Source organism: Falco biarmicus, chromosome 7 (assembly GCF_023638135.1).
Source record: "Falco biarmicus isolate bFalBia1 chromosome 7, bFalBia1.pri, whole genome shotgun sequence".
In the NCBI taxonomy this organism is placed as follows: domain Eukaryota; kingdom Metazoa; phylum Chordata; class Aves; order Falconiformes; family Falconidae; genus Falco; species Falco biarmicus.
In genome coordinates, this window is record NC_079294.1 from 72419442 (window position 1) to 72440807 (window position 21366).

The window sequence follows — 21366 nt, forward strand, 5'->3', positions numbered from 1 at the left end:
AGATTTAACCAATCAGTGTGTAATATGTAGAAGGTAGAAACGTATATAATTGCAAGAAAATCACTAATAAATGGACATCTTGCTTGCATCAAGCTGCGTCCCGTCTCTTCATTCGCCGCAGAAGTTGTTTCTACACTTAAGATTTAGGCTGACAATGGATGTTATGAACCAGCTCCCTTCTCTGATATGGATAATAAAGTCCTTCGGGTAAGCCCTAAATTCCTGTTATGTTTTATTTTTCAGCTTTTCTGGCTAAGTCTTCCCTGCATGGAAACTTTATTCCATGCGTGAAAAATGGAGCAGGTCCTTAGGGGTGCCCATGAAGGAGGCCTGGATTACACAACCTCTCTCCTGGTTCAGCCCATGGGCAACACAACTAAGAGTAACAGAAAATCACGATGATGAACAACATCTCTAGCGCATTCCCCCAGAGAAGCCAAGGGGCGAGCAGAGGTTGGGCTGTGCATGGTGGCTCAGGAGATGCTCCTACCCAGCCCCAGCAAGAAGCAAGCACATACAAATAATTGGCGTAAGCCCTCTAAGGCTGATGCTATCTCCTGAGCAACTTTCAGTCCACTGGCCCGCACTAAAAGCTAATCCAGAAACATGTGCAAGGCAGGGACCTGGCTGGACAGCTTCAAAGTAATCCAGTTGCACTTATTTTTGTAACAGAAATGATACGATAAAGCGCTTCAGAGAGTTGTCCATCATTTCCCTTCTCTCCAGCAGCCTGTCTGTAAATGTCAGCTCCTGGCTTCTTCCAAAGGAAGACAAGATGTCCAGTTTCTGAAACCGCCCCTTTTCCAGAGCAAGGTCTCAACTGCACACTAATGGAGGCTTGCCGATTGTGGCTCAGGCAGGAAGGGAAACTACTGCCTTTCCACCCCCCTGCAAAAACACAATAGTATAATGCACCACAGAGAGCATCTTCCCTACACACTCCCTTAACTCAGAAATCTGGGAAAGTTATTACCAAACACTGACATCGCTACCGTGTAAGCAATCGATACATTCCTAAACACACATCGTAACTCTGTATGCCAGGGGTCCTCAAACTTTTTAACCAGGGGGCCAGCGCGGATGAAGTGGCAGGCAGTCATCTGCGGCTGCTTGGTTTCCCCCCAAACCCCCGGCGGGGGGGTCTGTAAATACTGGGGGCCAGATTGAGGACCCTGGGGGGCCATATCCAGCCCACCGGTCATAGTTTGAGGACCCCTGCTGTACGCAAAGAAAGGCACGTTTTGCTCCCCTGCCACAGCTGTACTTTAAAAAGAGAAGCAAAAGAGAATCACCTGGGGGAAGCTGCACAGATCTCCCATACCCTGCAGCTGAGGACATGGCTTGACCCAGCGCCTGGTTAGAGCCCAAAGGCTGCTGAGCGCCAGAGGATTTTCCTGACGGAGCAGCTCTCTGCTTGGATTTAGACTCCTTAGAAGGCTTAGTCCAGACAAGGCTCTCCCCCACCTGCAGGGCAGCTCCCATCTTCTGGGCAACCTCCACCATCTTCTCAAGAAGCAAAAAGAGAAGACCACTGTAAACAGGAACACTTCAGGCAACAATGAAGTCAACAACACCACCAAAAAAAAAAGTGAAAAAAAGGAGAGCTGTGCAGAGCTGGCTACTGCCTTGGTGCTCAAGGGAAACATCACCGCTAATTCATTCCGTTAATTAAGAGGGAATCTTGTCTTGCTGTGTATTGATTTAAGAACTGGGCTTCAAACAGCAGAAATGAAGCAAGCAGCTCTCAGCAGGCAACTGCTCTACTCAGAAAATCTTGTAAGCAGAACTTCTTCCTAATAATTGGAATCCAAAATAAAATTTCCCCCTTGTTTGTGCCAGTCTTAGCACAGCTACTTAGTTCCTGCTGACAGCTGTTAGGCACATACCTCTGGGTCAAAGTCAAGAATACTACTCTCCTTCACTGCATTGACCTTCTTCTCCATCTCCTGGTACTGGCAGAGGGCTCCCTTCTTGTCACCCTGGTTATACAGCAGAATTGCATAGTTCAGGTTGACGAGGGGGTTGCACCTGCAGCAAACACACAGGATGCATCACATTCACTGTGAGAACACTTATCCTGACTTGAATAACGCTAAAAGGTGCCTAAGCAGCAAAGCTGGAGACACCTTACTGTCTGGCACAGGCAAGCCATGGGGAACGCTGACCATGAAGCAGATGAGGGGCTGCACAGCCAGTCCCACACGCTTGGTGAGAAACCCAGTGCCTGGGCTCAGCAAAGTATCCCAATGTCAAGGACAATATAAACGACCCTGCTAGCTGCCTTACCCCCTCCAAGGGTCTTCTCTGCAACAGCCAATTCTTTGCACTTGGGGACCCTCTCAGGAGTGTCTTCAGGCAGTGCCTGGTCTGCCAGCCCCTTGCCCTGGGGCAGGTAGCGCAGTGCCAGGGCCTTCCATCACACTGTGAAAGCTGACCTCTGCTCTGGTTTATCTCAGGTTCTCACAGGTCTCCCAGTTTGTAGGGGAGCAGCTTGTCATTGGGCAGGGCAGTGGAACACACTCCTGCTTATTGACAGTCTTTTACAACTCAACATGCTACAGAACATGCTGTTTACACTTAATTTTCCTCACCTCTCCTCTCCCACTCACCCAGTAAAAGCATACATAACCATACGTACTGTTACACAGAAACTGTAGGCGACACCTATTAACGAAAGACTCAAAGAGGAGACCAGCACTGCAGATAATACTGTTATCCTGCACAGTCCTGCCTCCCTTCCTGATTCAGAACAGCACATCAAGATTTCAAAAAGGCAAAATTGCTCCATATATTCACATTTTCCACAGTATCCATTTTCTTCACTAGGATACACTAACCCAGAAATCAACTCTTCTTCTGGCATAGCCAGAAGTGGGAGCAAACTAAACTGGGGGGAAAGAGTGAGCTGCTGACTCCCTTGGTTCTGTAATTGATTAAGTGAAGCTGTCAGGGTGCTGATCCTTCCTTAATTGCCTGACAAGCCCCACTCAACAAACATTCTGACCATTCTTTAGCAGCCTGAATTTCACCCTTATTTTGGAAAAGCAAAATGCACGTGTAGTACCTGACAAAGGAATGAAATGCAAGAGGGTCACTAGCCCCAGCATGGGAGCTCATGCAGATGCTGGGCTCATCCAGGCTGCAGGATGAGACCTGGAAGAGCAGAGGTTGCATTTGGGCGGAACAGGGGACAAGCTGTCGAGGGGTGCTGTAGAAGGATGAAGCTGGGTTAATTATCATTGATAACATACAGCTGTGGGCTGGCTTCAGGTGCGGTGGGTTGGCTGATGTAGACAAGGTGCAGCTGTGGCTGGTTCTGTGAGGAGGCTGGGCAGCCAAGGAAGAGAGAGGAGGAAGAAGCAGAGAGAAGAGAGAGAATACATGCCCTGGAAGAGGAGGGACAAGAAGAAGGCAGCAGAGTAGCATTAAGAGTATGTTGGTATGTGATGGTAAAAGACCTTGTTGCAGCCGGCTACTTCGGAGAGTGCTGCGACAGGGTGCATGGAAGATTACTGTCTACCCACAGCCCCCTGCAGAGGAGCTGCATCCATGTGTCGCTGCACACAGGTCAGCGAGAGATGCTTTGTAGTTTGCTCAATAAATGTGAGCGAGGGACTGGTGCCCTCTCCTGGAGTGTAGCCGGGATAACTGGAGCCATCCAAGAACTCCAGTATCCGTGCCTGGGGGACCAAGGCAGAGAGACCATCCTCTGTGGAAAGAGCAGAAAGAAAGGCTTCTGCTAGCACTTTCAAGAAAAAGAAAGTTACCTGCAGGCCGTGACTATCCATCCTTGGTAAGTTACATGACAGCACTGCAAGGCAGATTATTAGAAGAAATCTGATAGCATTTATAACCATTGGTTTTCCTTTAACTGTAAAACTGGAACACTGATCCCACCACAAAAAAACCCACAACAACCCTCCTTGCTGTCTTTGCCAAAGCAAAGGAAGTAAGGTCTGAAAAAAAAAAAATAATCAAAACCCCACCTATTCACCTCCTCAAAAAGAAGCCAAAAAAGAAAATACAAAAAGCCAAACCCACACGACAAAACACTGAAGAGATCAGACAGATCTGGGAACAGACAGTTCTAAAATTAATTGAACCGTATGAAGCTAATTTGCCTTCAAGAGCAGAGAAGCAATATCACAGAAAAAAAAAATCAATATCTAAATAACCACTGAACAAAAATACAGCTATGAACTAGAACGAGTACTAAGAAGAAACACCTTTTTTTAATGATTTTTCCAAGATGCTTTCCATTCCAGACCCCAGCATGACACCCAGACCAAATGTCACAGTGCTGCTACAGAAGTATTTATGGCAATGGAAACAAACACGGCTATCTGCATCCCAGCCAAACAGTTCATAATATGCCAGCAAAGAAAGCCTGTGGGGATGTGGATTCAGCCTCACAGTAACTGTCTAAAATACACAGTATGTCAGCTGAACAAGCCTAACAAAGTCTGGATATTCCTCCCAGCCGTCCCTGGCAGTTGGCATTCGGTTTTGCTTTGATGAGGTTTTATTTTCCCCATAAGACTACATAGCTCTAGCATCACAGTAGTGCCAAATACTTAGGCAAAGTTGTAGAGCTGACTTTCTATTCCTTCTCTTTGACCAAAGCACACAAATTCATGACTAAGCAGTCTGAGCAATCTCCTGTACTGCCCTGCTAGGTATGGAAGGCTGATTAGGAAAGCCAGGCAAAGGAGTCTGGACTTGGTGATGTTGGAAGGAATGACCGATTGCAAAACACCCTCTTTAACCATAGTCTGCACAGGTGCAGCTCCTCTAAGGAGGCTGCACAGACCTACTGACATTTCAAACAGATGTAGAAGATTGAAACTTGCCTTGTAATTCTGTTGATGCATAAGTATGAAGAACTTGAGTGCCAGATGTGTACTGGCTGTGCAGGGCTGATTCAAGAGCCCTGGCATGCACACAAGCCATGTAATTCCCAGGAAGCACTTGAGAGCATTTACAGCACCTCTTCGCGAAGAGAACTGCACTCCAGTGTCAAACACTATTTTTTGAAACCTGCTGCCCTTTATAATGGGCTTAGGAACTTCCATAATTCCTAAAATTAAGCCTAGCCAGCGCCGCTAGGTTAGAGAGGACAGAGGAAAAGGGACCAGCATCTTCTCATGCCACCTTGTAGTGGCCCCTGCAGACGAGCGAGTCCTGCACCAGCTCTGCCACCAGCTCACAGACCCCCAGGCGCAGGAGCACCCTGCCCGTTGTTCTAAATATGCAAATATTCACAGTAAACTGGCGAGAGAGACAAAACTATTACTAAATTTGAGACAAATTTGGGTTTCTGCCTGAAACGATGAAATACTGCAAGGCTCATCTTAACGTTTCTGAAACCAAAGGCTCTGATTTTAAGAGCTAGATTGCAAACAGGCATTGTCAACAAAACAGAGGAGAAAGGGCTACACTGCTGCCCCTCGATATGCCTTACACTAACTTCTTGCTCTCATTCTCCCAGTTAAAATCTTCTTTCTGCCCAACTCAGAACAGGCTTTACCCCAAGCATCTCATTGCTCTGCACACTGCTCAGACTTGGGGTTACAAAATACTCTGGGATGACTGGTTTTCTTCTATTGAATCTGCTCCACTGTATATAAATATTCACTGAAAGGAGGACTGGAATCCAAAGTCATCACCACTGACTCACTAGCTAAAAGCAAAATAAAAACCAGCTTTGGGTTGTTCTCAGACATTTCCATGTCATTTTTCAGAGCTGACTTGAAATTAAAAAAAAAACAAACCACAACAAAAAAACCAAAAAACCAAATGGTGACTTTAAAGCTGTCACTTGTGCAGCTGCAGGAATAAAAACATTTCCCTACTGCAAAGCGTTTAGGGTCAAAGTAGACTGAGGGACAAAGCATGCAAAGGAAACCAAGTGCAGGGAGGCAACGCAACACGATCAAACAACTGACAGATATGATTAAGACTTACTTGTCCAGTGCCACAGCTTGCTCATAGGAACGTTTTGCATTCTCAACGTCTTCCAGGTTTGTCAGAGCAACTGTACCAAAGCAAAATGTGCACACACAAGTTGATGCTTCTCAAGGACTTCATTTCTAGGGCAATACTGAATGTCGTTACATCGTAAAATAAATAGGTGCTAGCAGGGTTGTCTGGACTGCTGCCAGGCTTAACCCTACTAATGTCACTTTTGACAAATATTTATCTTACTTCACCCCAAAAATGTCCAGTGCTGGAAATCCACACCCACTCCTTAAGCAACCCAAACCCAAATTCCTACATGTAGAAAGTCTTTTCTAATATTTAACCTTGATCTGACTACAATTTAACCTTCCTATTCACCAGAGAGAGAACAGACTCTTTAGACTTTCTACCTGTCAGTGAACTACTGGGGAACAGCTTCTCAGTAGAGCCTTTATCCAGTATTTGTTTACTTCAGCCCAACCTTTCTGTCTCTCTAATGTCACACCCCCTAAGCTGGATGTCCACCGGAACTGGGTAACAGCGCGTTGCACACCTGCAAGGAGCATGTACAGCTCTCCCATCTTAGGCTGGAAGTTGATGGCCGCACTGAGGAAGTGGAAAGCAGATGCGTACTGCTGCATCGTCAGGTGGACTAAGCCCAGATTGTACAAAATCTTCCAGTCAAAGGGAGCCAAGTAGTTTGCCCTCTTCAGGCAACTGATAGCCTTCAAAAAAGGAATAAATGTGCTGTAACACTGCCCAGCCAGAGCAGACCTCCTGCCTCTGCCACAAGAAGAATCTTGCTCTTGCATGAAGTTAGCTACAGACGAAAAAAGAAAGGAACCCAGATGCTTACGGCTACATATTTCTTCTTCCCAAAGAAGCACATCCCAATGTTGTTCCACAGCGGAGGGCTTTCAGGCACGGTGCTGGCTACCACCCTGTATTTGGAGAGGGCAACATCAAAATCTCCATGGGCCTGCATCATGCTGCCAGCTGCCAAAGTAGCCTTTGAGAGAAGACAAGAGTGACCAACTGAGGAACTGTGCTTTTCCAAATACAGCAAGAAGACAACAGGACAAATTGAATAAACTAAAGCTATCTCAAGAGCAACCAGCTTTTTCAGGGGTTTTCTTCTAGAAGCTGCCAAAACCAGCAGTGGGGAGCAGATGGGGACTCAAGATAATCTCCCAGCACAAAGCAGAAGACATGGTAAAGAAGGGACTCGAGTCTGCTTCTTCCTGCACTATCTTGATCACAACTGTCTCAGAAATACTGCCACATGACAAGCACTTAGGGTATGTTCTGGGGTGTCAGTAGTATCTCCTAGGAGAGAAGATTTCTAGTCTAAATCTCTGAGAAGCTCAATGCACTAACAGACTTTTTTTACCAACAAGCACAGATAGAAAGAGTTCTGGTGCAAGTTTAGTGGAAAGTAACACATACTCAAGCAAGACACATGCAGCAAAGCTAGCCTAGTTTGCACTGACTGGTTGATACTGAAAATTAATGGAAATATGCATGGGGAAAAAAACCAAGTGATTGCAACGCACTGTAATTAAACCACACTAGTTAAGTCCTTTATAATATTTCACAGTGACAAATAAAATTTGTAAGTGTAAAGGTGTTTTCTCAACATTTCGCTCGCACTCATGTATCATTTGTCAACCTCACATTTCTGTACTCCACATCTTTAACATTGTACAGGAGGAAAAAAAGAGACAGAGAGAAATGAAGCAACATGCCTAAAAAGGGAAGCAGTTTCACAATCTGGAATGAAACCTAGATGCCAAGCTTGGCTTTCCAGACTGGAGCCAAGGAAAAGTCACATTTGTATACAACAACAGCTGGAACCACAGACAGGGTTATTAGCAGATGGGAGAATAATATCATACAATATCATTTGTATCTGTGCTCTGTGCCTAGGAGTCATAGGGACCCAGGCACAGCTCATGGGATTTTTGAAACAATATCTACAAGACTTTCCTTCCAAAGTAAATTCCACCTGGTTTTGGTGCAACTTCAGATTATAAACCGAAGGGATAATTTAACATCCCATGTTCTGCCTCCTCCACTTTCCCTACCTCCACACACATCCAATTCATTACCCAGGGAAAGGTCCCAGAAATGTATACTGAAGAAAGCTTTCCGGGCATGATCCTTTACAGCCTCTTCAGGCTAAGACCCTGGATATAGATGGCAAAGCTCTGATACTGGAATTAGCTTTAAGATGTGTCTTATCATCATTCAGCTCCTCATGATACCTTGTAGTTGCCTGGGTCATAAGTAAGTGCGTTTCCAAGGTGTTCAAAAGCCTTCTGGTAATCCCCAAGCTAGGAAAAGAAGTAAATAAGCATCAGAAATTCAGGAATAAGGAAGGTTAAGAAGGAGAACACGTGCTTTTGGGGCACTAGAATTTCTAGTTCAGTTAAATATTCAGAAAAGCAAATTTTACAGTGCTTCCATTACACACACATGTTCTTGTTTTACAAAACAGAGTCTAAAAATTAATTTTGCTGGGCCGGATTCACTGTTCTGACCAAAACAAAGGTTTCCATATAGTTTGTGCTCTGATTTTTCCATACAGGAGTGAGCTCTGGGTTGATAGTCCTCTGCTCCTTCCTCTCTTCTAGAAGAGAGGCTACAGATTGCGGCTTTGCACACCCTTGATTCCCTGACCACAACTTCCTTACTCCCCAGGGCACTCTTTCCACATCAGAAAGTCTTCTCTTGTCTTCTAATTGACTGCAAGTGTTAGTGGGCGTGACTCTGTCCATATATATGCACATGACTGCTTAGAATCACTTAAATCCTACCGTTTTCAATTGAGTTATGCCAGAACTGTACCAGTCCAAACAGAGTAAAAATCTGGATACTGGTGTCCTTTTTTGGTCACAAAAATTGATAAGAAGCCCATCCATCCCTCCAGCAATTATACTGATGCATCAGAGTCCAGACCTTCTGCAATTAATAGCAAGTGGGAAAGCTGTAGATGCATCTTTTAAACTCCTGAAGGTGAGTATGTATCCAGAGCCATGATTAACTGAACAAATGAACCACATCGCAGAGACCTGGGGGCTAAATTCACAGGGCAAATGTTATACTCACACTACTTCTATCTTACAGATCCCCCTTCCCATATCATATTCCCTTCTAAATCCACACATAGCCACTTAAGACATCCAAGGCTCCTATTAATTTTCCCTATCTCTAGAGCAAGGCAATTTTTTTCAAGACCTACATTTTATACTTGAGCATCTAAAGGATTAGGGAAATGCTTAAAGATCTTTCCAAATCAGCACTTGGTGCAAGTTTTCTAGCCCATCAATCCCTTTGGGCACTACTGTCTGTTCTTCTTTGCTTGTTCACTCTCTGGGAAGCTTACTTTTGGAAAAATCAGACAGTGCTTCCCATACATTTTACAGACCCAAGTGATGAGGTGCCTTTGTTATTTAAATCAAGTCAGATTTTCTTCTATGGTGCATTAACACTAACAATTTCATGGCTGCTTTTATAGGAGAATAACTTGCTAGACCCCTGCTCCAGAAACAAGGTAATGAGTAGACACGTTTTGTTACACTTGGAGGACTTCTAACAGAATTAGGGCAGTTGCCAAACAGAATTCCTGCCCTGGCTCAGGTCCAGGAAATCAACTTGCTTTTAGCACCAAAAGGAAAAAAAAAGATACAGAAAAGCAAACTCTGTCCTGTTAAAAGCAGTCTTTAGAGAAATGTGTGCAAGTCACGGAAAGGTGGATAGAAATTGACGCTACAAAAAAATAAACTTGGTCATTTTGAAAATAATTAGGTTCACATAATGGCTAACAGTCTTTAGTACCTGCAAGTAAAGTAACCCCAGTGTTGTAAGGAGGTCTGTGTTTTCTGGAGAAAACCTGTAATACAAAAGCCAGAGAGCTGTGTTGCTTCTTAGCCCTTCTGGAACAATGTATAAACAGAACACAGAATTCTGAAGCTACATTATACTAGTATCACTCCAGGAAATTAACTGCTATTATTAAACACAAATACTAGATCAACCATCACCACGGACACTTCCTTTGAACAATATTACACCTAAGCTTTCAAGATGTCTTCTAGATATAAATGGGAAGTCAACACAGCTCTGAAATAGATCCGGATGCATAATAAGATAATGTGGTTTTGTTAAGCTTCAAAGCGAGTCTGCATCAGTGACCTGGAAATACAAAATGGGATTTTCCATCATCTCCCATAAACCACCCTGTAAATCCATTCCAAGCCTCTCGGGCCATGTAGGACAGGCAATCCTCAGCATTTCTGATGTATCCTACACACACTCATCGTAAGACTTTTAATTCACCCTATAAAAAGATTACAAAACCTGGTTTTGCAGACCAGCTGTGAGCTGCTCACCACAGCTTTGTGCTACACTGCAGCCCACAGGCCAGAGTGCTCAGACAGTATCCCTGGCCATACACACCGCTCCATTCAGCACAGACAAGCTTGAAAAAATATGTCCCAAGGTCTTTCAATCACTGTATGCAACTCCCAGTCCCTCACTGCTAGTATGAGCTTCACACAGCAATATTGTGAATCCTTCTAAAAGCATCTCCATTTCCAGTAGCTTTTGAAGACATAAATAGGATGAAAACAACAACAAAAAAGAAAAAGCAGGAAGGGACACACTGTTTGTGGTCTCACTCAACAGAAGTAAGTTTTCAATTCCTTGCGCAATTCCTTGCTATCAAGATTTAAGAAATCTAATACGCACACTCACATTGGCACCTTTAAACCTCGACCACAACAAAACTGCTTGTGCCTGACGGTATATAAACACAGAGCAACGGCAGACTACCCTGCAGCTGGTAACAGCAGGCAAAATGTAACAGGCAGATGAGAACAACAACAAAAAAACAGGAGTGAGGAAGAAGGGAGGGCAGGGGAGCACCAAGATAACATACATAAACCTGGTAAAATGCTTAGCAAGGATTATTTACGTAATAAACATTCTAGATTAGTCCAAATGTCTACCCAACCCAATATACTGTTAGACAGCAGCCAAAAGCAGACGTGTAAGGAAACAGTATGTGGAAAAAGCCAGTACAAAATGTAGATCCTCCAGTGGCTTCCGACATGCTCCTGCTTTTCTTTACTGTTTGTCTCCATTACAAAACTACATTTTAAAAGCATTGGTAAATCAGATGCTCAGGAATGCCCTGAAAGATGATAAATCGGTTCTGAGAAACAGTGATGGGGTGGGAGAAATTCACTGTGCACCAATCCATCGCCATCTCTAGTCTGCCTACTCACACGCTTTCACACACAAATCACTCCAAGTGAAAACAGTGTGTGAAACCCAGCAACTCATTTTTGACAGACCATCAGGGTTAGAGAGACACCCGGGGTTAGATCTTTTGGTTAGATAAACCTTTGGGATTTATGAAGTCAGTTTTGGATTGGTTTGCTCCCAGGCATCTGTGTCCATTTGTTTTTCCACTTTTTTTTTGGCAGACCTTCAAACAGCTACCTTCTTTCCTGACACATTGTCAGCAGGAGGAGGACTACAGCTGAGAGCAGAGACAGCTGAAGAGCTTGAAAGTGCCAGCTTTGCACAGAGACACTATAATTACCATTAGCTTTTTAATCATGTCCTCAATTCAGATCTGGGACACCAATCAAATGTCTCCTGGCATAGGATGGGACATGGGCAGGGAGAAAAAGGATATATTCTTACTCTACAGCTTTCTTATAGACTTCAATGGCTTTATCCGTCTCCCCCTCCAATAGGTGAATTTTCCCCAGCATCATGTAAGTCAGATCGTGTCTGTTGAGCTCCAAGGCATTGTTTAGCTGGTCTTGTGCCTAAACACACAACCACAGAAAATTAAAAAAAAAAAAAAAAAAAAAAAGTGATTACAGAGACCTCAGTGAAGCAATAGCCCAAAGGAATCCCCAGCAGCTGGCGAAAAAGAACAGCTAACACCCCCTGCGCTGGGAGAACCCTGCTAGCAAAACCCAGCCCAGCTAACTGTTGAAACAAGTTCTGCATCAGGAGCCATGTACTTTTAGGGACAGAAAAAGGCAGCGTGCTGTGCTTCAAACCAAGCCAAGAGGCAACGACCTCCCAAGGAGGAGAGCAGTATGGGCCTGTTTCTGTATTTTAGTTGATTTGGTTTGAGGGAAGCTCCAGATTTGTTAGGTTAACAGGTACACTGCAGTTTATTCTTCACTAAAATGCTTATTCCAGCAATGAGAATGGATTGCCAAGTAAACAAGAGGAGTGAATCAGCTCTCATCAGGCACACACCAATCCCCTCCAACAAGAGACGCTTTGAAGCATGTGTTCCTTTTACCTCCTCAGGCCTAGCCAGCAGGACAGCAAAGTACACTTGCTGTCTCTGAAAACATGATATATTAGAAAAAGAATTGCTGACACGGTAATTCTGCAACATGGGATATTTGTTACCAGCATCTACTGAAGAGACAGTCATCCCCGAAGGCTTCATTGTATTTTAGATGTCCTCACCGAAGTATTGCTGCCCAGCATGACCAGTACCTCTCAGACAAGGAAGGTGTGAGTGCCGACAACAAAATTCCAAGTATGACCCTATACTCCAGAGCTTCCCGCTTTACAGCAATGCCTCAAACAAAGAACGCAGCAGGGGTTTGCTGCCAGGGCCACAGTTCGGTACCAGAAAGAGCAGCATGGAGCAGTGGGCCAAACTGGGAACAAAGGGTTACTAAATGCTGGTTTTTCCCTTACAAAGTAATCCCACAGGATCAGAGACAGCTCAGTGCTCACCACAAGCACCTTGAGGGGTGTTAAGTGAGAAGCTGGGAATGGTGTCCTCAGACCTGGAAACAAATCTCCGTTTCAAGCTTCCAATAACTTCTTTATTAGCTACCAAGCTAATAAAGTTAGTGCTGCCCACACTACTATGCTCTTTTGTGGCTTTTCCCCCAGGCTTGGTGCAAAAGGAGCTTCAGACACAGGAACAATTCCTTTCCACCAAGGGAAAAGCAACCCCATAATTCTTCTCTCTGAATCCTGCCAGACCCAAGGGGCACGCAGTTTCCTTCACAAACTTTCTGCACGAGGTGCAGCAGTTTGAGCTGTATGCTGGGGCAGTGGTCTGGGTCTTTACCATCATACTGCTCTTTCTTAAAGAAGATGAAACTGGCATGCTTTACGGATTGCTACTCCTCACAAAACCAGCAGTCTTTACGGTTTGGGCTTTAAAAGGCTCAGTAACAGCTCAACAAGCAGCTCTTGTTGGAGCACAGTTGGTTTGAGGCAGCTCTTTGAGGTTGCTCAAACATTCCCTCTCAAACCAGAAACACTCCGAAAAATCCTAGTTCAGAAAAAGCCTCCTGACCTGCAACAAGGCTAACTTCCATTTCACTCTTATCCAACTTGCAGCTGACTCAAAGTAATTCAACATGCAAATGAAAACAGAGACAGCTCACAAAGTTTTGCTCCCACAAACAAATGCTGAAGAAAAAAACTTCCTTGATACCTATCACTGCAAATGATCAACTTCAAACTACCAAAGAAAGTGAAATTTCTGGGAGTGCTGCTTCCTCTTTGTCAGGTAGATAAGAAGAGCATTTGCATTACCTTGTTGAAGTGTTTCAGGTACATGTAGCACACACCCAGGTTGTGTCTGATCTCCTGTATGAAAAAAAAAGCAAACCACAAACAAAACCAAATCAGCATGAGGTATGAAATACATACTACGTAATCTGCCAGCGATAACAGTCATCACTGACCCAGATGGGGAGACCTCTGTGCCTGCCCACACCCTTCTGGCTTTGTAGATCAAGTAAACCTTTAAATTCAAGTTACTTCCTACAGAGCTTAAATGTGATTGTACACAAAAGACTACAGGCCACCGAGACAAAAATCACAGAAATGACAATGGTCTCTTCAGAGAACCAGGAGCAAAGACCAGTTTCTTCACTGAGACGTGACTCAGTTCCCAGGGAGATCTCTGACGCTAGATAAGCTGCCCTTATGGGTGGCTCTCAATCCACCTGTACAGTCATTAGAATATGAACAATGCTGCACCCAGCTGGACAAAGTTTGAAGATGTGCCTGATTTCCCATAACAGAAGTTGAGTACCAGAAGGGCTGATAACCCTCTGGCATCTTAAACAATTTTGCAAGAGAGCAGGAAGATCACCTAGGGATCCTAAACACTCTGGTGACACTGTAAGGAACAATCATGCCTCTAATCCATCACCAATAGTTTAAGAGACAGGCTACTTGTCACCTTCCCCACCCTGACACATCCTGGAGAGCCAAAAAGCAAGGTCCACTAGTTCCTCATTTCTATTCTAGTAAGCATTTCACTACTTCATCAGTTTAGACAGCCTTGACCTTTAAAAGGAAACTCTTATTTCCCCATTAACCCTCTTAGAATGATATTCTTCTCCACACAGTCTCTCCAACTGTGTAGAACAGTAATGAATCAGTAACTTCTGGTTACTTGCAGAATGAGACAGCACAAGGAAAGAGGACAGGCTAGCTCTAGTTCCAGCGCTGAGCCAGGTATGGGAAACAACTAATCAAAATATCCACTGAAGCCTGCCTGCTGTGGTTATAAATAAGGTTATAGGCATGCCAAGCACATACTGCAAGTAACTTGGTTAGCTAAAGGAATGCAGACTTGAAAGAAGACCCACAATACAAAAGGTTTCTGAATTGTCTGGCACAGGATAAGTTGAATAATACCAAACATATCCTTGTATCAAGCTAAATCAGCGAGTGCCTGATGTCTTAGGGAATGAGATCACATGTAGCAAGCCTGTCTTAGAAGTACCACTTCCGTAGGCCGAAGTCACCTGCAGAAGGCTGCCCACAACTATCTGCAAGCTAAGTCCTCTCTCTTCTCACCCACTGTCAAACATTTCCATTTGCAATGCTTTTCCTTCACTTTTTGTCTTCCTATATAGAAGAGCCAATGTAAATATCACTCCTGTAGCTATCAGCCCACGTTTTGCCAAAACAGGTAATACCTGGTAGGTAGCAAGTAACCCTCTCACCTAGTTTGAGGGTAGTGTATCTCAGTGGTGTTTTGCATTACAGAAAGTTTCCCAATTACTCCAGAAACTTTTAACAATAACTGAGGGTTTCCAAATGGGGAGCTGCTTCCCATACTTTCCTTAATGTGTGTATGTGTGTGTGTGTGTGTATGTACGGCTGTGTTACTACTGACGCTTTGCAAAGCTCAAACACGTTGCTCAATTCTCTGTGCCCCAAGACAAGGTGTGGGATTTTGCTGGCAGAAATGATGCCTTGCTCCTGCGATCCAAACCAAACGCTGCAGAGGCTCATCTGCCTCTCAGCCCTGCAGCTCCTCGTCTGCTCAGACTGCAGGCAGCATGAGCTCACCTCTGCTTGGAACAAGTCTGCAGCTGTCTTCATAAAACTGTAGAAATATCTGCATTCTACAATAATCTGCATTCAATGAAACACTTACCCAGTCCTTTTCATCGAGTTTAGCTGCTTCGTTGTACACTTCAATGGCTGCCTTGTGCTTCCCCAAAAGAAACCTACGAAAGCATTTGAATTACTATTTTTTCTTGCTCTGAAACCCTGCTGTGCAACCACTAACACCTTTGCCAGTGAGAAATGATGCTATTTGCTAGTTCTCCAGAGACCTGCGTGAGAAGCCCTGAGAAGTTTACAATCTCAGCAATATTACAATTTGAGCACTGCTCCCTTTCAGGGCCAAGGTCATCAATCCTGCGAGATGCTGAGGCTCTCTCTGACATTACTGGAGACGCAAGGAGTGAATTCACAGGCTCTGCAGTCTGCCTTTGTCTCAAAGGAAAAAGACAGGTGATCTAACAGGACATTCAGAGACAGAAAGGTGTCTGTAGGGCAAATTTACACAGCTCAGGTCAGCAGCCTTAGCTCTGGACCTAGAAATCAGTGTGTTACCTCTTGCTTAAAGCACAAAGAAAAAGAAAATACAATAGCAGCCAGGCAGATAACACAGATTTTGCTTTTCAGGGTAGCCCACGCTTCTGGAAGCCAATTCTAATGTTGATAAGAAGGAAGCATGTTTGGAATTAAGCAGCCTGGGATTTCACTTGATGTCTGGGAGAAAAACAAAACATGGAAGGTCCTGGGTGGCACATCAAAAAGAAACAATAAAACACCACTCACAGAGATCGTGCCACCTGCTTGAGGTTGTCAACGCTCCGAGGGTTCAGAATGGAACATGTCTGAAAAAGTTCAAGAGATTCTTGAATTTTCCCCTCCAAGCGAAATATCAAAGCTGTAAGACAACATATACGAGGCAAATTAGTCCATTTCTGCAGGAAAAATGTGCCCCTCTGACAGTAGGGAAAGAAGAGGGAGTACAGATATCTTATAACAACACTTGTTTGGTCTTTCCCCCTCCTGCAGCAACCTCGGGCAGAAGTTGTGTCTGAGGACAGAATGACAACACATGTAAAGGACTCATGCATGCCTGGAAAAATTTCTGGGTTTCAGAATAAAGGCAGCTCTAAACCCTAGCCAACTGCTCGTTAAGATGCAGTCTGGATTTCTCCCCCTCCTAGCTTCTACAAGCTGCAGTATGCCCTTGGCCAACAAATCTCAGCTGTGCCTCAGCACAGAGCTTTGAATTGCAATGCCAAGTGTTGAGGCACATTTTTTAGGGGACAGAGGACAGGAAGAGGAATACCATCCTTAAAGCAAACAGACAACGATCACCTGAGGCAGGTAGCTCTAAAAGAAAACATGCATCTGTAATACAGTCAAACACACAACCCAAGCACACAGCAACACACCAACAGTCCATAGCCCAAGGAGGAATCAATGACAAACTCATTGATATGGAGAACACAGAAAATCTAATATGCCCATCTTATGTGAAAGCCCTAAACGTCAAGCAAGCAGAAAAAAAAAAGCCAAATGTTTTTTACATATGTGTTTTATGTTTCCATCACCTGTTCCCCTTATTGTTCACTATATCTCAAATCAGAAGTAACTTGCTTTAGGAAAATTAAAACTTTCTGCCACACACCTTGAACATAGACTGCATATTCGCACAGCCCTTGAGACTCCTGGAGCTGCTCTTTGATGACAGCCTGGAATGACAAAGTGCAGCAAGTACAGATCAAACACAGTCTCCCTCACTGAAAAGCCCATTAGCTGGTTCACCATTACCCCATTACTAAACTGCAGCATGGCAGCTTTCAGAAGACTATAAACCCTTCAAATACTTCAATAAAGGCAATCTTTATGAAAGAAAATTTATTTCTGACTGACCAAATACCTTCTGCAACCTTGACTTGGAGAATTTTTCATATGTGTTACACATAGCTGTGCTGTATCTGTGTTATTGCAAAATGCCCTAAAATAACTTTAACTTAAACACCATGCAACGTGTTGATGGACACAGTTCTTCCTCATGTGATGGCAACAGTGGTGTCACACAGGACATGAGAACTACAAATTCATTTAATGAGAATTTGTGCTTGGAAAAGTAAGTATTAATACAGAATTTGTAGCTAGTTGCTGCAATATACTATATTAAAATGCTATTGTAAACGTCCATCATTTTAACAAAGCTAGTAACAGGGATTTGGTTTCAGTTACAGAAACCACAACCTTATGTGTAACAAAGGGACTGGGCTGTGGCTGGGACAGCTACAAAAGTGCAAGCTCGTCACTGTGTGTGAAGAGCATTGTGCCAGGAATACTGTAGCCCTTTTAGTATTTCTCTGTTCATTCCTATTACCAAAGATAATTAGATATTACCTGGGGAAAGTGCCACAAGGAATCTCTGAAAGCATCCTCTGCTGATAAGGGTATCTACTCTAGGCCATTTGTGAAGAAATAAATTGAATTGGAGCAACTGCAGCTGAGTCAATGAAAGCCAAATGAACAAATGAGAAGTATATGGGAAAAGGAAGGGGGAAAAAAACTGATGAAAATGTAAATTCTTGCTGCCTGCATTCATGTAGCTGATACTTTGGGGCACGGGTACAGTTCAGCTATATTCCACAGTCACACATGACCTGAAATTACACAGCTGGTCAAAGAGTGACCTTGGGGAGGATGAGCACTCTGGCTACAAACCAAGAGCATCATTTCTGCTCTGAGACTCCTCTTGCTCAGAATTGGAAGAGACAAAGGAGGGAAAGGAAAATTTCTGGGCTGGCAATAACCTGGTGCTCATCTGGCACTCCTGCCAAGTGTATAAACAGTATCAGCATCCCCTGCCTCTGAGATGTATGTAAGTGAAGGACCTGAAAACAAGGAGGAAAACTGAATCTCAAATACAGCACATAGAAGGAAAGCAGAGTGAAGGCAAGGAGAATTATTGTTGAGAATCCTCACTCCCCCCAAAAAAACCTAAAGAGAGGAAAGAAAAAGAAGAATAAATCTAGGCTGCTCTTCCCCTCATCTGTTATCTCCTAATATATCTATATTATAGTCTTTACCAAGTACATTATTATAGGACATTCAACTTGGACATAACCAAGCATCTCCTGAATACAGATATTTTATATTGCTCCATCTACATAAAACCAGTTTCTCAGAGCAAGAGAGGGCAATAGAGAGCTATCTTTTAGAGAGATCTGATTAATTCTATAAACCCTAAAAAATCCCATAGCAAAAGGCCTTGAGCTGAGAAATATGACCTGTAATCCCAGCTTTTCCTCCCAAGTTTATTTAACTCGCTGACATACTGGAGACCAACCAGCATGAGATTTTAAAAGCATCTGGTAATTTTAAATATTCCTTCCCTTCCTCACACAAAGCAGAAGCAGAAGATTTCTCTTGTGAAAAATGGTAGGGGGCAGGGCTGGAATTGATGCTGCAACTAGAAAACAGTTTGTTTTGCATGCAAAGAGTGAGAGCTGAGTGATGATCGCTACCTAGCAGGGCCTGTCCCTCCTCTCCCCCCACTCCTCTCTGCCTGTGTGATTGCAGGGGATGCTTCAGCTGCAGGCTCTGGGGGATGTTTGCCTTGCATCTTGCTGGGTAGAAGGAGAGCTGAATCACACAGCCAGCATTATTAATCTCTTGCTTGTAACGAGCAGCAGAATTTCTCAAAAGCTTGGCGACACCAAAATAGACACAGGTGTGGCACTGTAAGGGTTAAAAACAATTTAATGCCTTCACTTCGGGGAGCTAACATTGGTAAACAGCTTTTTCTTGGCCTTTTACATACATGAAAAATATGGGAGCTTTTAAAATTGCATTAGAGAGGAAGCATTTCAAAGCACTAAGTGGGAAAGAGGGTCTAGCAAGATTCAGACCAAAATTAATAGCATCACAGGTCACTTGTTTCTTAGCTGAGTCTTAAAAGAAAATTAATGGACTTTAGCAGATGCCCAAACTATACTGAAATCAAGGAGTTAACAGCAATTTAAGCCATCGGGGATACTGTCAATACCTCTTTTGATTTTGAAGGTATTAGCCTCAAATAGCATGTTTGGGAATGTCTGTGCTTATCATGCATAAGGGCAAGCACCCAGGGCACCCAGGTTAGATCCATGAGCCCACCAGCGGGCAGCTCAGCCCACCTAAGAGCTGGATCACCTTTTGGACGCGCCTACCACTCCTCAGCAACTGAGGAAGCATCCTGGCATGCTGAGGTTCCTATCTTCCTTGGGACAAATCCAGGCCTCTGAGCACACAGCCATCACATCTGGGTGAAAGAACGGAAGATCATTCAACCTGCTATGGTCTGCTGCCAAACTCTTCCAACTTCACTGCAAAAACCCTTCTCCGTGAGCTCTGAGGAAAGGCTTTGCTGCCTTTTACTTTGACAGCTACCGCAAAGCTGGCCTGCCAAGCAAGAGAGTATTAGCTGTCTTCTCTTGACTTTTTTCCCCATATTTTGCTTGCTTCCACGACTGATGAAGATGTGGAGAAGTCAATATTGCCATTATATCATGCACTTGTTTATTTTCTCTGTTTTCCTGAGCCGTACATCTTTTCTGCACTCTGTGATTCTACACCACATCACCGAAACAGTAAACGTATGCCATCAGAGATCAGAAAAATGTAGTCAGATCAACAGAAAAGGGAAACAATTTTCTATTTAGATCGCTAGTCCAACTTTTGTTTGTATCTACTTAAACCAAGATCTGAGAGGAAATCACTCTGCTGATGATACAACCCTGCGGCTCTGTTAATTAACTGCTAAATTAATTTCCTCCAGCCTGCCACTTCCCTAAGCATCCCCAGGAGTTCTCCAGCAGAGAAAGACAAGTCCTGACCAACCCTGGTGTTTCAAATCTTCTTTGCACATGACAGAAACAGAAAGGCAACTCTTACTCCCCTCCTCCCACCCACTGGCACCTCATCTTCAATAGCTCGTGTTCAGTTTATCAGAAAACACAGTGTTTAATTATAGATTTGCCATTTCCTTAGTATACTTACTGTTACAATCCGAAACAAACAACCACTTCCAAGCTACCCACCAAACCCAGGAGAAATAAAAGGGTGCGATATATCATGTGCAAAATGAAATAATTTTGATCAAAGGTAACCAAGATGATTTTTTTTAGACTGGTAGTAATGTTTTACTGAGTTGAAGTGTTTTTTCATAGCATCTCTGTAGTACCATTGAGAGACAGGCACTATGGAACTGCGTTATTATCGGTTTGGAAGAGCCTATCCATCACTTGGAACAAGAGAGGTTTGCACTTCTTTCCATTTTTCCACTCCCAAAGACATACTGAGCTCACAGATTGCTCCAGAGAATTGTACATATGGATCCTGAAGGTAGCCAAGGATTTAAGAACATTAAAGTTATTTTACTTCTATTTTCTATTGGTCCCCTTATTCCGAAAGAAGGTGGTTTGAAAACTGGGATGAAACCATCATTTCATAACGTCCATAAAATACTTCCCAGTGCAAAGTCCCAAAATCAGCTCTTACCTTACATTCATCATAGTCTCTGCGAACATACAGCAGGTAGATCAGCCAGTTTTTCCTCTCTACGATGGGTAACTCTGGTGCTGTAAATTTAAAATATTAACAGAACAAAGGAAATCAGACGGATCAGCAGAGAACCTGGGCTCAGCACGAGAGCACAATGCAACTAATTCAAGAACTGCAATTGCATCAGGTGGTGCAATTAATCACTTGCCTTGAAGCCTGAAGTGTGGACATAAAAGCAGTGTCCGGTTTTATTTTAGTTCTCAAACTGATGGATAAAATGCATTGTTCAAGACAGACACTAAATAAGACCTCTTAGCAGAAAACTACCACCTCAAAAGACTTGAGGCATCAACTTATTCTCGTGCAGTTACTGGAGCAAACAGCTCCAAACACCAACTACGTGCGTATTTTAATTAAATGCTAATGCTGCCTTGGTAGAATTGGTTCTTCCAAATGTGCAAGAAGCAGCTTGGAGGAAATGAGTTGGATTCACATTTAAGAACTAGGGCAGAA

At 43.7% G+C, this 21366-nt stretch overlaps 1 protein-coding gene across 15 annotated transcripts in view; it reads right to left on the minus strand.

Moving 5' to 3' along the window:
• The window catches only part of BBS4 (Bardet-Biedl syndrome 4), a 43976-nt gene that overhangs the window by 3661 nt on the left and 18949 nt on the right, over positions 1-21366 (minus strand). For 8 of the 15 annotated variants that reach the window (XM_056347184.1, XM_056347188.1, XM_056347190.1 and 5 more), the window contains 13 exons: positions 20851-20930; positions 16976-17039; positions 16111-16222; positions 15419-15491; positions 13555-13608; positions 11671-11798; positions 9796-9850; positions 8223-8291; positions 6815-6967; positions 6512-6683; positions 5965-6034; positions 1887-2028; positions 1293-1503 (listed from right to left, as the gene is read on the minus strand). In XM_056347184.1, the coding sequence (XP_056203159.1) occupies positions 1293-1503; positions 1887-2028; positions 5965-6034; positions 6512-6683; positions 6815-6967; positions 8223-8291; positions 9796-9850; positions 11671-11798; positions 13555-13608; positions 15419-15491; positions 16111-16222; positions 16976-17039; positions 20851-20930 (1383 nt within the window). Of the gene's footprint in view, positions 1-1292; positions 1532-1886; positions 2029-5964; positions 6035-6511; positions 6684-6814; positions 6968-8222; positions 8292-9795; positions 9851-11670; positions 11799-13554; positions 13609-15418; positions 15492-16110; positions 16223-16975; positions 17040-20850; positions 20931-21366 lie in introns of those variants that run through there. The other 7 variants (XM_056347192.1, XM_056347191.1, XM_056347194.1 and 4 more) reach the window with 4 other exon arrangements.